Source organism: Centropristis striata, chromosome 17 (assembly GCF_030273125.1).
Source record: "Centropristis striata isolate RG_2023a ecotype Rhode Island chromosome 17, C.striata_1.0, whole genome shotgun sequence".
Lineage (NCBI taxonomy): Eukaryota > Metazoa > Chordata > Actinopteri > Perciformes > Serranidae > Centropristis > Centropristis striata.
The window spans coordinates 18,847,259-18,863,973 of NC_081533.1; the positions used below are offsets into that span (position 1 = coordinate 18,847,259).

At 37.2% G+C, this 16,715-nt stretch overlaps 1 protein-coding gene across 1 annotated transcript; it reads left to right on the forward strand.

Annotated features, from left to right (window-relative positions):
• Positions 1-2,532: 2,532 nt before the first annotated feature.
• Positions 2,533-15,247, forward strand: LOC131989838 (E3 ubiquitin-protein ligase ZFP91-like). The gene is made up of 11 exons (XM_059355180.1): positions 2,533-3,120; positions 3,476-3,507; positions 3,611-3,736; positions 5,197-5,221; positions 5,333-5,410; positions 5,536-5,700; positions 6,829-6,879; positions 6,976-7,054; positions 9,530-9,644; positions 9,774-9,873; positions 13,309-15,247. Exons 1-11 carry the CDS (start codon positions 2,801-2,803, stop codon positions 14,171-14,173), a joined length of 1,956 nt encoding a protein of 651 aa, XP_059211163.1. The 5' UTR covers positions 2,533-2,800; the 3' UTR covers positions 14,174-15,247.
• Positions 15,248-16,715: the final 1,468 nt, after the last annotated feature.

The window sequence follows — 16,715 nt, forward strand, 5'->3', positions numbered from 1 at the left end:
ATTTTAAAAAACCACAAAGAACAAATAAAAACAAATAAAACAGAACAAAGGCTCATGTTGAGTTAAAAGCCAGTGAATAAAAATGGGTTTTAAGATTTCTTTTAAAAGCGTAATAAAAGTAGCATGAATAAATATATTCTTGGGAGACAATTTTCACATCAGTCTTGATCAACTACAAACATTTTTTAAATGTAATTCTCTCAATGCCAGTTTAACCCATAAGAACCTATGGTGACACCCGTGTAACAAACACTTTAAATCATCTATAATCTCCCATATTCAGCTTTATGCTTCACCTTAACTCATTAAATCCCTCAGCGACATATACTCAACACCCTGGTGTGGTGGTCATGTGACAGGAAGTGACTTCTCCGAAATGTGGCTGTGACTGGAAACAGAAATGTGAAAAAGTAGCTCATTTCAAAAAGCTTATTTTTGTTACTAGGCTAAGTTTAAACCCATTTAACAATTCTAATCCATTAATAGTTTGTCCTGTATTGCATTTAACTTGTTCTGATCATATTTCCTGAACAAATTAAAGCCACAATTTTGATATATGTTGTGGAGATGCAAAGAAAAAGGCAAATTTTTGTTTCTGTGAGCAGAAAATGTGTCTAGTTTTTTTTATTTTAAAATAAGAAATATCATAAACATAAATACCATAAACACCCAATGTATCGTATATGACGTATATTTTTTTTTTTAAACATAAATGTGTTCTATGTGATCCACTTGGTCTGTGGTATATCCCCCATAATTTCCCTTTAAGGAATACTGGGTCTGGGTTAAAATTACATAATGCCACTATTGTTTTTATGAATTAAAAAACACATTTAATTGAATTATTTTATGCATACTAATTATGTCATACTTTTTCATACTATTTTTTTTATGTTTTGATAGACTAGGACAGGGGTCACCAACCTTTTTGAAACTGAGAGCTACTTCAAGGTTTCTGAGTAATACGAATGACTTGTTTGGTACAAACTTACAGTGTTTGAAATTATCATCAGTGCTTCTTTCAAGATCCACTGTCCCAAAAAGGCTTTCTTGCTCTATATCAGAAAGTTTGCAGCTCTAAAAGAAGCTTCAGTTGCATTTTGTGACTTTTTCACCAGCCTTGTGAAAACAGACTGCCCAAAGCTGCTTTTAACTCACATGCTTTTTCTGACGTAGTGCCCTTTCATGACACACACTTAAGTGTCTCTCCACATTGTGCAACTTTATCGTTGCCACAGCTACCCTGCAAATGAGACTTACACACTTTTCTTTAACTGTTGTAAAAAAAAACAACAACTCTTCCTTCCAATCATTGTGAAAATGTTAAGTTTTCTTTTGCTTTTCTGCCTTGTTTTTTCATTATTTTGGTGGGTAAAAACTGCATCTAGCACCCCAACATAGCTGCGCCCGCTAACTTGCCTCAGCAGAGTAAGAATGAGGTTGGTCTTGTGCAGGATATTGAACTATGACCCCAGGCAAAGTCAACCAGGGCAACCAGGTACCCGCGCTTGTTGGCTACCCCTGGTCTAGGACATGTCAGTGATGGTTTGGATTTTTTTTGTGGGCTTGTTTGTACACCGTCATATCAACGTCATTCCTGATCATCATTACCAAATATTCATTCATTTTTGGGGAATTTTAACCCTTTAAATATAAGTGGGGAAAACACCATTGAGATTGAAAGTCATAATTGAAAGTAATAATTCAATGGGGACATTGTTGTCCTGAAGTTACCTTGTTATGGCAGCTACATATGAGTAATTGATTAAGAGTTTACTTCTGTGCCAGGTTTACCTGACAATAGGCTGTAAAACCTGTTTCTGTGGTTTTTGAAGATATGTGTGGGCCACACAGAAACAGCCACAGAAGAAAGCACTGAAGAGACGCATGTCTCTGCATGAGGGAATCTTCAAACCTGGCACAGCACAAAGAACTGTCAGCCTGTCATCAGTCTTTAAATCTGAGTCTCTGTTCCACGCCCTACCATTCGACATTGTTGTCCTTCGTGTGTTGACAGTTCTTTATCATTTCATCCACCATTCAGGACACATGTCCCTTACCCCCAATTCCTTACATACTCATGACTGACTCATGACACAGCCACACCTGGGATTAAACTGTTTGTCAGGGACCATTGCCAATTGCACAATGGTAAAGTTATGTCTGTTTGTTGAAAGAACATTTTAGAATTATTTAGGCTAAGTAATGGTAGCAGGCCTATCTGATTATTTTAAATGCGTGCCTTATAATAATACGGGCTAAAATTCTAAAATACATAATATTTTTTAAACATAATAGTAGTATTTTATTATTCAAAGGACCAAAATAAATGAAAAAGATTCATATTTTAACGGGTTTAGCACTGCTGCATGAACCAAATGCATAAATCCAAGTGTTTTACTTAAAACACCATTTCCCATAAACACCATTTCCAGTTAGTATGGAAGCCCGTAAGTCCAAACCACATTTTTTTTTCGCATATCCGCGCTTCTGCTGCTGCTCTTAAAGGAGACGCATCCCAAACAGGCCTATTCTAGGTTAAAGAAATATGTGGTTTGCTATAGCTTTAAGAAGTAAATCATGCTGAATGTTTGTAAAATATGCATTCATCATACAATGTCGTTTTTATTTAATAAAAAGGGGGTTAATGACCTGCTTGCGTAGTGACTAAACATTTACTCTTGACCGAGCTAACAAAACTCCCAGGGCCTTCAACGTTACGTTGCTGTTGCATTTTCTATCTTCATACCTGACTAATTGCAAAGGTCTATACGGGTCATAACAGTTTAATTAGAGCAGCATGGACTCGGAGGAGGACGAGGTTTCACGTACTCGTCCCGGGATAAAGAGAAGCGGAGACTCAACGAAGGCCGCCACACCATCCCCGGACTCAACTGAACCGTCAAGCGGGAGAAGAGGAAGTAAAAGACTGGTGAAACCCCGAGTGACCTCCCCGGACTCCGGTGACTCTCGGGCAAGTGTTCGTGTTTTGCGAGCCAGGCGGGCTGCAGCTGGACATGATGCATCTAAAAATGCTGCCTGCAAGCAAAAACCTTTGAGTGTGCACCGTGGACGAGGGAGAGATACGGGACCACGCTGCAAAAACACACCGGTCATGCAGTAAGTGCTTGCACAAACTCATACTTAGCCGTACACTACTTTTGCAACAAGCTTGTTAACTACATCACACTCACAGTGGCTTGTTAGAAGTACTAGTGAGATTGCACTGCAAGGAGGCTGTAATTCTAGGAAGTGTGCTATATCACTGGGGTTTCTTAAAGCTATAGGTTTACCAGATATTGAAACCAAAACTAAGTTAAATGCATGAGTTGCCCTGTTTGTGCACAATAGTGATCGTGTTCATTGTCAAAGGGCAGCAGAGTTAAAGTATACTGTGTTTTCCAAGGTATACTCAGGATTTATTTTGATTTGCACCTGGCTGTCATTTACTGTAGATTCTCTCGCTCTCACACAGGCCTGCAATAAAGAAATCCACAGCCAAAAAAGGTATAAAGATACATAGTTAACATAATTTGACCAATAAGAAGGAATGAGGAGCATGTCATTTCTTACATCTGTCACTAATACACTGGCACCATAACTCCCTCAGTGTCCACTCTTGGCCCCAAGCTGTCCAAACCTAGAAAGGGCAAAGGGAGACATCAAATCCAAGCATCTCGAACCAAACCAGCACCAGCATGCAAGCCTGAAGCAGAGACGGAGGCTTCATCATGTGGTGAGACACACACATTGCATTCTGTATACTTTGCAATTGAAAGTTTTTCGTGTGAGACCTGTCAGTCAAAACTGAACGATGTGGCTCAGTTCCAATAAGTGTTTCAGTAAGCAGTCCACTTAAAAAAAATCCTAAATTGGAATTCAACCAACCTTTGATACACTTTCTTTCGTATAAACATGTGGGGAGTGATCTCTTTACATTCTCGTCATGGGCGGTGTTAGAAAAATTGCATGAGGAAACCTTGAAAATTGATAATCTGTCACCGACAGAAAAAATCTGTCACCAACAGAAAAAACCTCACCATTTTTCTGCGCATTCTTTGATGGGGAAATGAAGAGCTGGAGACGTCCAAGTTTCTCAGTTTAACAAAAGTTTTATTACAATACGTCAAAAAATGTGCACTTTACAGAGAATCTCCGGGTTCAAAATTAACTCATGTCCCTGAATACAAACAGACGTGTTTCAGTTCGTGAAGTCTGAACCACGACTCCCTCCCTGGAACCCATTAAAATACTAACATTTGTTTACAAAACATGCTGGTTGATTTCTTCCAGGAAGTCCCGCCTTCTTGATCCGCTCATTCGCCAGTTTTAATGCATACAACGGCACGTCATGCCACCTGGTTGCTTGCTGCCGAAACCAGGCCTTGCCTTGGCCTACTAACAAACTTGTTAGCACAAACATTTTCCCTTGTTATGACTTACAGAGATTCTCTCACGGGATTTTCATTTGGCCTTCTGTGGTCTCCCCTCTCCAGACACACATACACACACACACACACACACACTCACAAATGCACATACACACACAGCAAAAACTGTGCACCAATATATCTGGATGTCATTCTTTGTGATTTATAGAATCTTAATCAGTTAAAGCAAATGGAATATATGTAATTAAAGTAATCATAGTTTTCTACATCAATATTAACACACAAACACAATCAATGTATCAAATCATATTGTCTGACTTAAAATGCATAGAGATATTTATTACAGTCAAGGTTTGACCTTTGATAGTGACCTGCGTCACTCACAGAGAACAGAGACAGAAGCAGAAATAAAGCATAAAATAATTTACCAATATAGAAATAATCAATTATTTTAACAGCGGGTAAAAATGAAGACTGGCCTGTTACATAGTTAACCCATCTTTCCCAGTGTGACATGAATGATTCCAGTTTATAATTAAATTTTTTTAAAAGGGCCTTTTTACCTGCTACAAGCAATATATTTAATAAATATTTGTCTCCTTTGGTCTGTCCTTAGATGGACTCTCCACAGGCAGTTGTGTTTGAAATGCAGCCAACCCTAATAATTACACCTGTGCTTTTTCTACTTTGACAAGTCCAAATGTGTGCTATGACAAAGCCTTTTAAACAGTCGTCACAAAAACAAGACTACAAACCAAAGTGGTCATTTGAAACTGAATTCACAGTGGTTATCTCTGTTTTTCAGGTTCTTTGAACAGAAGCATCGACAAGTGAGTGGTTTACAACTTAATGAATGAGCAGCAGAGAAAATGTAAATGTTCCTGTTTGGTTTGCAGATGTGAGTTTAACTGTGGCCAGTGTGGTGTTGATGTCTATATTAGTGTTCCAGATCCAGCTGGAGCTCTCAGCCAAGACCCTCCATTCAAAGATGACCTCAACTATAAACCTGAGACACATATGTATGCTCTGCTTTTGCTCTGCTCCGAGTTTTTATTAATTAATGGCGCTTTATTTAAAGACTTCCAGCATGCTGCATGTTAAAATGTTTCAATAGTAAATTAAACTTTACCTCTTAACTGCTTAGGGAAAAATCAAGGCGGCATACAACGTTTAAAGAAAAGGAGGTCAAAGAAGAGGAGTTAGAAAAGGAGGAGGAAGAAGAAGAAGATGACATTAAAAAGGAAGAAACAACCAAGATTGTTGTGCAGAGAGAAGATATAGTGGGCGATAACACAGAGCCACCACGGAAGTGAGTCAAATATGGGTTGATGATTAGTTAAAGGAATGCACAGACCAACCAGCAGGGAGCTCCTGCTGGTGGCAACTTGGAGGGAAGTTAAACTTTTAAACATTTGCTTTTACTGAACAAAGCTGCTTGAAAACTGAAAAGGTTTCCCTTTAACATTGTTCATATTTGAGTTATTGTTTAGTCAGGCTAAACTTATCCAGGGCCAACTTAAAGCCCAGAACACAGTTTTTTGGGATTTTGGATTTTCTCTTCATCAAATTAAGCCCATGGTTGTCAAACTGATGCTTGAAAGGGCCATATGGCTGCAGTGACAACACTTTTAAACTGACCAGCTCCTTTGTTCTATTTACCAGTAAGTACAGGTGAGGCTTCAGGTTTTTATTTCAGCCAAGCAGGAACACACCTGATGGCAAGTTAATTAATGAGTCACTTGTGCTTTATTGTGGTTGGTTAGACCCAATTACAAAACAACAAAGACAATTATATTTTGTAATCATAAAGAAGTTAATGCAAGAACAGATGAGTCAGTCGGACTGAGGTTTGTGTTAGCATGCTGTTATTAGTGCCGTGTGGTGATGTTTGGTTGTCATCTCGGCTTGGCATCAACTCCAAGAAAGTTGTTTTCAATTTGTTTCCAGGCAGTACCATTTTTATTTTATGGCGTCAATGTTACCGATTGAATGTTTTTCGCATGACAAAACTTTTAAACTGAGCAGCTCCTTTGTTCTCTTGACAAGAAAGTAGGCAAGGCTTCAGGCTTTTCATTCCAACCAAGCAGGAACACAGGTGACCCAATTAATTAAACCGTGTGAACTTGGTTGATGATATGGCATCAGGTGTGCCAAACCGAGATGACAACCAAACATCACCACGCAGTGCTAATAATAACCTGCTGACACAAACCTCATGCTGACTCATTTGATCTTGCATAACTGCTGCATGACTCTAAAATATAATTGTCTTATGTTTTTTTTGGTAATTGGATCAAATCAACCGCAATAAATTAATTAAATCAAATTGCGCAGTACTTAGGGCAGATGATTCCTGACTGTACTTTTTTCAACTTTGGCGAAGAAGGATTAAGGTTTTGGTTGAAATTCTGTTTTCCGATCTGTTTTAATTTTTTAGGAGAGGTAGACAACAAAAAGATGTCCGAGTCCCTCGGCTGCCAAAACAAAGGTAACAGTCTTAGTGGCACTGTTCACTGTAGATGACTCGTACTGTTTGATCAAGTGAGATTTTTATACAATTTCCCTTTTTTTTCTGTCTTATTAGGAAAAAGCCCCCAGTGCAGTACGTCCGCTGTGAAATTGAAGGCTGTGGTACTGTCCTGGCCCACCCACGCTACCTACAGGTCAGGAGTCCTGTCAGTCAACCAGATATTTTTAGAGGCAGCGTCTTAAATTTGGCCCTGTACAGCAGCAATATTTCAGGGTTTGTACAAAGTCTGTAAGGTTTGGAAAGTGTTTAACTTTGACTTAGGTTGGAAGCTGCTTGAATTCAAATATAGTCTTTGAAAAACACTTGATTTTAAATATGATCTGGTGTTTTTTTTATTTTTTTTATTGATTCCACATATCAACATTCCATCGACATTTTACATGTTCTGTACAATTTTCCAACAGTAGTAGAATATTCCCATACTTCTCCACCTCGGAGCAGAGACATAGTTTGACACAAATTATCAAGTAAAGTTACAGTAGAATAAATGTGAAGTAAAATGAAACCTTTTTCCACTACTCTCCTTATTTTCATACCTCTCTTGCATTGTCCCTTTTTCTCCCGTTGGAGGGTAAACATATCAAATAAACATATGAACAATGAACAAGTTTGTAGCCTGAACCAAGTGGGTCAATAATCTACAATACACAGTGTTCTTACTGCACAAAGTCTGCTCTCAATGGAGACACAAAATCAACCCAGTTTTTCCACTAGATTATAAAAGTATCTGTTTTTAGTCTAGTTGAAAGTCAGCTTCTCCATTATATATTTATATATATATATATATATATATATATCAAGCATTACCTCTACCCAATCCACTATTTTTGGTGCATCTGTTTTTAGCCATTATCTGGTGATGGCCTTGATCTGATGTTTTTATCGACGCAATCACTCCAGAGTTTCCCATTAATTACCTAGACTCTGGGGGCCCGCCAGACTCTAATCTGTATCGCCTCATGTCGTCTCCTGTGCTGGGCTAACGTCACATTTTAAGCTACTGAAAGTATTTTTTACAGTATTCATAATATAAAGTTATTTGCCGTTGTGTTGCTGTTGCTCAGCAGAGTGTCTGTCACCCGTCTGTCAGTCAAACCAGCCCACCTCTCCGTCCTCCTCTGAGACAAACTAAATACTATCAACCTGTCCGGGCCGCTCAGAGGTCCAAACGCTCTGCTGCATTATTCCATTCTGTAGCCGCAAGCTAACATTAGCTAACAATTAAAGTTGTTTTAATCACACTAAACTGTGACTGACTAAATGCATGCAGCCTTCAAAATTAGAGCACAGTGTGTTGACAGAATCGACCACAGAATTTACAAGAAGACCGTCAAAGTAAGATGCATTAAGCCATTAAAGCCTGGAAAGCGGATATGTCGTTTTGTAGTATTTGTAGTTTTTTTTCCACCTATTTTCAGTCTCTTGGCCAATGAAATGCATCAGAATACATGTGGGAGTGTTGCAATGCAACATGAGACTTTTCCAGAACTTTGAAATCATAACCAAAAAGAGACACAAAATGACCAAAAAGGACACACAGTTTCCAAAAAAAGACACAAATGATTTAAAAAACACACAGAACTACCCAAAAAACACACAGAATTTCCCAAAAAAGACACAAAATTACCAAAAAAGACACAAAATTACCAAAAAAAAGACACAAAATTATCAAAAAAGACACAGAATTACCAAAAAAGACACAAAATTATCAAAAAAGACACAGAATTACCAAAAAAAGACACAAAATTATCAAAAAAGACACAACATTTCCAAAAAAGACACAGAATTACCAACAAAAGACAGATACAGATACAATTACTAACAAAACTTCAGGTTTAAGGGGCTTATTTATATTGCCAAAGGTTTTGCATGCATTTTTTCCAGGCTTTTTAGGCCTAAATGGGTTAAATAAAATATACAAGAACCTTTATTCTCCTTTTGAAATAATCCTTAAAATATGCAATCATTAAGATCAGTGTATATGATGGAATGGTGGCATTGGAATGTGAGTGGCCACCATATTTGGGCTTTTATAGAAAAAAAGATTCTCCGGGGGAGCCCCTAGCCACACTGGCTGGCTAATCCATGTCATGGTGGAAAGCATGTTGACAGCAATTAAAAATGACCAAGTAGGATAACAGATTTTATGATACGGTATCTCCTGACAGTGAAAAATGTTATATGAGGTGTTTGCTCTCATTTAGCTCTCGAAGTGCACAAGATTGATGCGTTATACTTATAAATGTACAAAAAGTATACATTAAATAGTCATGATCAAAACATACTATCAAAGTTGGTATGAAGAGCTGGTGAAGTGTCATTATAAACCTTCATTGATTTCCGTGGTTATATATGAATAATTTAAAGTAACAATTTAGATGTGATATAAAGGCTTCAAGACTTGTTTTATTTACCTTATAGGTGTTTGAATTTGACCCGTAAATGTTGTGTGAACCCTGGTGTTGGCTTTGCTGCAGAAACCAAACTGACACACTGGATTTTTACATTCTGTTTTTTATCTGTGAGCTTACCTTGAGGTGCAAAGCATCAGACACTGGGTGTGTTTAATTAAATATTTAATCTCTTCTCCCATCTCTTTTTACGGTAGCACCACATCAAATACCAGCATTTGCTCAAAAAGAAGTATGTGTGTGATCACCCATCGTGTGGCCGATTGTTTCGCCTGCAGAAGCAGCTGTTGCGTCATGCTAAACATCATACAGGTGCAGTTAAGACTTAAGTTAAAATAAGAAAGTAATACAGTTCTTACTGCTTGTAATGCCGAGGTTGTGCATCATATCTTTAGCTATCAGGTGACGAGCTGATCATCATGTTTGTTGTCTGTCCTTTAGATCAAAGGGACTACATCTGTGAGTACTGTGCTCGGGCCTTCAAGAGTTCCCATAACCTGGCTGTCCACCGGATGATTCACACAGGAGAGAAGCCCATACAGTGAGTCATGGCACAGTGTTTACTGGGGACAGGGAAGAACTATAATAATATAGAAAGATATGCAGTTCTGGCTTTCCTCCAATAATACAAGGAAACAGCACATCATTCCAGATCTGTGTCTTTAACTGTAGATAGATAGATTACTTTATTCATCCACGAAGGGAAATTCCGTTGTCACAGCAGTCCGGTATTTAAGTACAATAAAATACAATAGAATAAAATACTGAGGTAGCATAAATAAAAACAACAATAGAAAAAAAAAACACAGAATAGAACAAGGACACTTAAGAAGTTAAAAAAAAGCAGATCAGTTGGTAGGTCGGCAAGATGATGGTAATTATAATTATACTGATGATATGATGGCAGCAATGCTATAGTGACTAGACAGTATATAATAATAATAGTACAGTATATAATATTATATATAATATAATATGTAATAATAAATAGTAACAATATAAAATTAAAATAAATAAAATAATTATAAATAAAATAATATGATATATAATAATAATAATAGTAATAATAATAATAAATAAGGCCGGTATAATAATAATAATAGTAGTAGTATATTACAGTATATAGTAATAATAATAGTAATGTCAGCAACAGTATATAATAATAATAATAATAGTAATAATATTAATAACATAGCAAAGTGTCATGCATAGATTTAGTGCATTTCAGTAATGTTGATTCTGGCAGAGGTAGATGAATTATAGAGTCTTATTGCAGAAGGAAGGAACGACTTCCTGTATCGTTCCTGTATGTAGAAATGATCTATTTAAAATAGCCCCATAATACATATTCTCTTTAATTCCTCCTTTAATGTTGAATAAAAGCATTCTTAGTGTTGCTTGCAGAAAATATTCAGTGTTTATGCCCTGTGCTGGCAATAGTGATGGAAAGATTAGATAGATAGTTAACTGAATAACAAATAGCAGCATTAGTAAAAAAACAACAACAACAAAAACGGTGTATATTACATATACACTGTTTGTTTTTTTACAGCCTATATTAAATAGTAGCACTTAATTATTGCACTTAAAGTCAGAGTAAAGTACCAGAGATTTGTAAGAAAACATAATTTACAAGGAACAAAATAACTGAAAACATGTAAAAAGACTTAAAATTATATAACTGAATTTTTGAGTTAGACCATTAAACTGTTTCCATCTCTGAGTGCATCTAAAATCATGGCATCGAATGTCCCCCCAACAGGGACTCACGTTGATAGATTTACTCATAAGGTTTGATGAAGCTAATGTTAACTTGTGTCATCGGTCAAATCAACAGAAGATACCAATGTTTTAAGTAATATCCCACAAAAGAAAACACCGAAACGGAAAAGATTTATTTTCTGATTGTTTGCCATGAGCATTGTTTGGCAGGACAGTAGCAGGAAGTCCCGAAAGTTTCAGAGATCTGGTTTCAGCGTCTTCAGCGGACACGCCCGCCTTTTAAAGCAGAGAATGCTGCTCATTTTTTCATTATTTTAACCAATTTGTTTTACACTTTCTGATTCAAATTTGGCTGGGTGTTCAATAACACTTTTTTCTGTGGTGTGGAAAACTCAGATCACATGTATTTATTTGGCTTCAACTGGACTTTAAGGTGTATTGCACCTGTCCATCAGGTATGTGTATGCATGTTGCAATTTTTTGGTCCACAGTTCTCAGGAAGAAGCTGTCGGCTCACATGGTTCTCAGTCTGCCAGGTGAACAGGGTGTGTCAAAGATGTGAGCTATCTTTAATCCTTTATCAGGCCAAGACCCATATCTGGTAACTTCAGCAGGTATATAAAAGATAAAAACATTTAGAGAAAAAAATTGCAAATTTACTAGATTAAAGTGGCAGATCTACATGAAAAAAAGTCACAGATTTAAGAGAAAGAAGTGGGGAAAAAAGCTTTTTTCTCACAGATTCACCACTTTAAATCTCGTAAATCTGCAACTTTTTTTCGCGCAGATTTGCCACTTTAATCTAGTAAATGTGCAACTTTTTTCTCGACCCCATTTTGATATCCACTGAAGTTACCAAATATAGTTCTTCGCCTGATAAAGGGTTAGATTATGAAGATGTTTGAGGCCCGCTTGTGTAGTTGGCTCAGGTGGATGTTGTTCAGGCGTGGGAGTGACGATCCACTCAGCCGTGGATGCTGCAGCAGTGCTGGAGCAGCAGACTGAGCAGCCAGAAGTTTTATCTAAGGAATGTCTTCAAATGTCGCACAAACGCCCATGTGGACTCATAGATGAACTGATTAGATTTTGGACAGAAAGATCACTGTGACCTCACAAAATGTGGCAATAACTCAATCATTTTACACAGTCATGAAATACAATGAGGAAGTTTAATATCCAAAAGGTCAAAGGTCAAACTCAGAAGATAAAAGATGAACACAACTCACTTTGACCTCGTTGTGAGCCACTGAAGCACTTCCTGTCAGTGTCATTTATTAGTTACTAGGATCCTTTTCAGTTGACAAAGCAATATAATATATACAGTTCATACTCTTTAATGATATATCCAGATTTTAATTTTTTTGATAATTATGTATCAAATCTCTTATGAGCATATAAAATACAATCGATCGATATAGAGTAATCACCTAATGGTGTATATAAGAGCTAGAATTTGCTTCACTTGAGCAACATTACATTATTTATTAATCATAATATGTGATCTAAATGCTTTATTATAATGTATCAACAATAATAATCTTAGAGTATACAGTATATTGATTTAACTCTCTGTGAGCATTAGTGAGTACTTTTACTTTTCTTTTTTATGACTTGCAATTTTTTTTTAAGGATGAACGCATCAGTTTTACGCATATGACACAGAGTATGATGATTTATATCAAAAACTAGCTTAGAAATGTGTGTATAAAGGGTATAGAGTGTATAAGGAGCCAATACAATTCTGTAAGTAAACGAATTAAATGAATAGTGGGCTTCCCAGTTATCATTTCAATTACATTTTTAATTTACTTTTAAACCTAAATGTAGCTTTTTCTTTAGTTGATTGTAAGAAAGTATAGAGATAGTAATGGAGTACATTTTACACTGTGTTATTACTTGCTTTATTTAAGTAAAATATATTTGTAATTCTTCTTCTACCACTGTTTCTGAGTAAAGGCAAGGCAAGTTTATTTGTATAGCACAATTCAACACAAGGTAATTCAAAGTGCTTTACATACACATTAAAACAGCAAGACACAATTGAAAACAGTAAAAACAGTCAATTAAAACAGGGAAATAAAAATAGAAATAAGATACAGCAGGATAAGAAAAGAGATAAAATAATAAAAAGCACAAGTCAAACATTGTGTAGTTAAAAAGTAAGGACAGTAGAGCAGATAAGTGTTAAAGTCAGAGTAAAGTGCTGTAAGTCCGTTCAGAGAGTGACGCGCTCTGTGTCTCCCCCTTGTGGCAGGTGTGAGATCTGCGGCTTCACCTGCCGGCAGAAGGCCTCCTTAAACTGGCACATGAAGAAGCACGATGCAGAAGCCTCCTACACGTTCTCTTGCTCCATTTGTAGCAAAAAGTTTGAGAAAAAGGACTCTGTTGTTGCCCACAAGGCCAAAAGTCACCCTGAGGTGCTCATAGCTGAAGCCCTGGCAGCTAACGGGGGCTCAGTCATAAACACTCCTCTTCCAGCTGCAGAGAGCGTCCCCTCTGCTCCAGCACCGGTCCCCGTGCTCAGCCAGCCCCACCAGCCCTCCGTCAACCACAACCATGCCGTGGTGAACAGCAGGCTCACTCCGCTGCAGCAGGTGGTGCTGCCGCTGGCTCCACAGACTCCGGTAGATGTGTCTCAGGGCCAGCTCCTGCAGCTGCCCACGCATCACGTGGTGCAGGTGGCGCACCAGCAGCACGCCCCGGCTCTGCTCCACCTCACCGCCGCTCCCCCCGCCACCGCTCACCTCTCCAGCATCAGCCACCCCCAGCTCATCCAGTTCTCAACCATTCCCACCAGCACCGTCACATCCATGAGCATGGCGGACCCCCAGAGCACCCTCCTCACCCTCAACTCTGCCCCCACGCTGGCCTCCGCAGCCTCCCTGGCCTCCCAGCAGGCTCTGCAGTGGGGCAGGGAGATCCATGAGGACACACAGCTGCCGGGGGAGGGGGAGCTGTGGGACCGGGTGGTGGTGGGTGGGGGTCCTCAGGATGTTGGGGGAATGATGTGGGAGGGTAACGATGATAGGAGGAAGGAAGATGGGATGGTATGGGAGAGGGACGGAGGGAGACAGATTCTCTTACAGTGTCCAGAGGTTCATGGAGAGAGTTTAATCTAGTGCAGGGGTCCCCAAACTTTTTTCGGTGGGGGCCACATCAGCTTTTCTTTCTGTGATGGGGGGCCGGGGTCAGTCTATAACAGGAAATGATATGGGCCAAAGTGACCACCAGAGTTATTGTGTAAATATAATGATCATTTGTTGGCCTTAGCACCACCTGTTGGTTTGCAAAAAAGTAATAAAAAGTAATCACATGTTTATTTGAAATACCACAGATATTCCTTTTATTTTGTAGAAAATAAAAACACAAGCTGATGCCAGTTAACAATGATTTTGTAACAAGTACAGGTGAAAATAGATTCTGCATTCAGAATCTATTTTCCGTTTCCACATTTTGTTGACCGACTCTATACCATTGTGTGAGGGGGTGAAAATTAGCTACTACTGTAAATAATTCACAACTAAGGTCAATTTTAATTAGAAAGCCTTCCTTAATCATTACATGTGGATATTTTATAAATAAATATATAATAAATGCAATTTTTAAAAAAACAGGCCATGTTTAGGGGGATTGTTTGGGATAGTTAAGTTGGCCACTCCAATTGCTTTGGCGGGCCGGAAGTTGGCCGCGGGCCCTAGTTTGGGGACCCCTGATCTAGACAGTTCTGATGTAAGAACGGAACAAGTGAAGTGAAGGACGTGTTGATAAGCTGACATTATAAATATTTAAAATAATAGACTTCATCCCTATGGAGTGTAAAACAGTAGTAATATAAAGTACATAGCTACAGAGAGACTCAGGGAGTATGATTTTTAATATTTTAGATTCACATACACTTCTTTTACTGAATATTTTGTAACTTTCTGGTTTTGTCACCTTTGTGTTTGTATATACGTGTGTTATATATGTTAAGATATCAGAGATTTTAGAGATCAAAAAGACTGAAAGATGATTTTACATATTGTTTAAGAAAGTCAAATGGCATTTATATATTCCTCATGTTCATATGTGAATGGATGAGTTTCATTGACAAAATTGTCAACACTAGTAGTTTCAGCTACGGTACAAATTAACTATCAACAACACAAGAATCTTTGTTAAAGGATTACAATAAATTACATCTATAGAAAGTAGTTTTTGATATCCTTTCAGGAAGGATCTTTCACAGCAGACAAGTTCATAGAAACTGTAGTTTATGCACACCTGATGGTATAAAGGCAAAGATGCAGTGATCAAAGCTCTGACTGTTAAAATCTAACAGACTTTGTTATTGATAACACAACTAAACTCTGATTCTTCACTTTTTTTTGTAAAATGCATCAAAAAACTTCAATAACATGATTTTGCTTTTATTGGGTATTTTTGACAAATAACTACAATTAAATACTTTGACATAAAATGTTCGATTTGACACATTGAATACTAATTATGTGTTTAGTGTCTGAATACACACCAGTTTATAAATGCATACCGCCACCTACTGTCCCGGAGTGTTTAGATGCAGTAAAAATAATCTGGCTTCATGTTATTGGTGGATAATTTATATGATTCTGATGAATACATAGCAATATACATTTCCCATTATTGTCTAAAAATGTATTTCACCCAAGACGATTACCTCAAAGCTCTAAAAGAACTTCTTGTTTGATTGTATTCACGTCCCTCGACCTGAGTTGTGTCCCTTTCCTTCCTGATTGTATCTAATTGTAAATAATCTAATCCATGTGATTTCATTCCTTACAGATTCTTCCATCAATATTTTGTCACATTTAATACTTTGCAGGCAAGTATTATGACAGAAATACGTTTTGTCTGCAGTTTCCTTTTGAATCTTGGATAATAAACACTGACGCTATTACTGAGCATTTTCTTAATTTATCATAAATGTGTTCAGATAACTATAATAAAAAAATGTTCTGAATTGTTTTTTTATTTGTTTTGTTGACACTTAATTTAAAGAAGGTGAAACAATTCAAGTTGATTAATGTGTTAAGGATACAACAGTCATAACTTTATAATACCAGACAACGGACTACAAAACTATAGTATTAATATTCTAAACCTCACACAAACCTTTAACAATTTTTATTCATAACTGAAACTTACCTAATTAATACACCCAATGGAAAATCATTACAATATACCTAGTTATTCAAACGAGGACTGTACACTGACCACAGTCAGTCTATAAAATAATTAAATCTTTCTTGTCCTTACAAACCATCAAAAACAATCTTTCTTCATTTTTACAGTAAAGATTTATCTAATTATATTACATTCATTAACTACATGTTATGCTCATTTTATCAACATGCTGATCAAATCAAGCAATGCATTAGAGCTACAACAAATAGACGATTGACAGAAAAATAATTGACAATTTTGATAATTGTTAAAGTAATTTTTATGTTTGAAAAAAGCTGTTTTCAGCCTTTCAAGTATTGGACCAACAAATCGAGACATTTAAAGACGTCACCTTGGACCAAAAATTATCGTTTGTTTTCTAGTGTTCTATTTTAACGTAAGTGTTTGTAAGATAAGCTTTTTTTTATTATTTTTTTTTGTTTGTTGTTTCCCCCCAATCCAAACTTATTTTATTCA

Excerpts from the sequence above, each read along its gene's own strand:
- LOC131989838 (XM_059355180.1), top strand. The coding sequence starts at position 2,801 with ATGGACTCGGAGGAGGACGAGGTTTCACGTACTCGTCCCGGGATAAAG. Across the intron at positions 3,737-5,196 it reads GACGGAGGCTTCATCATGTG|GTTCTTTGAACAGAAGCATC; the intron begins GTGAGACACACA and ends TCTGTTTTTCAG. Across the intron at positions 5,222-5,332 it reads TTGAACAGAAGCATCGACAA|TGTTCCAGATCCAGCTGGAG; the intron begins GTGAGTGGTTTA and ends TGTCTATATTAG.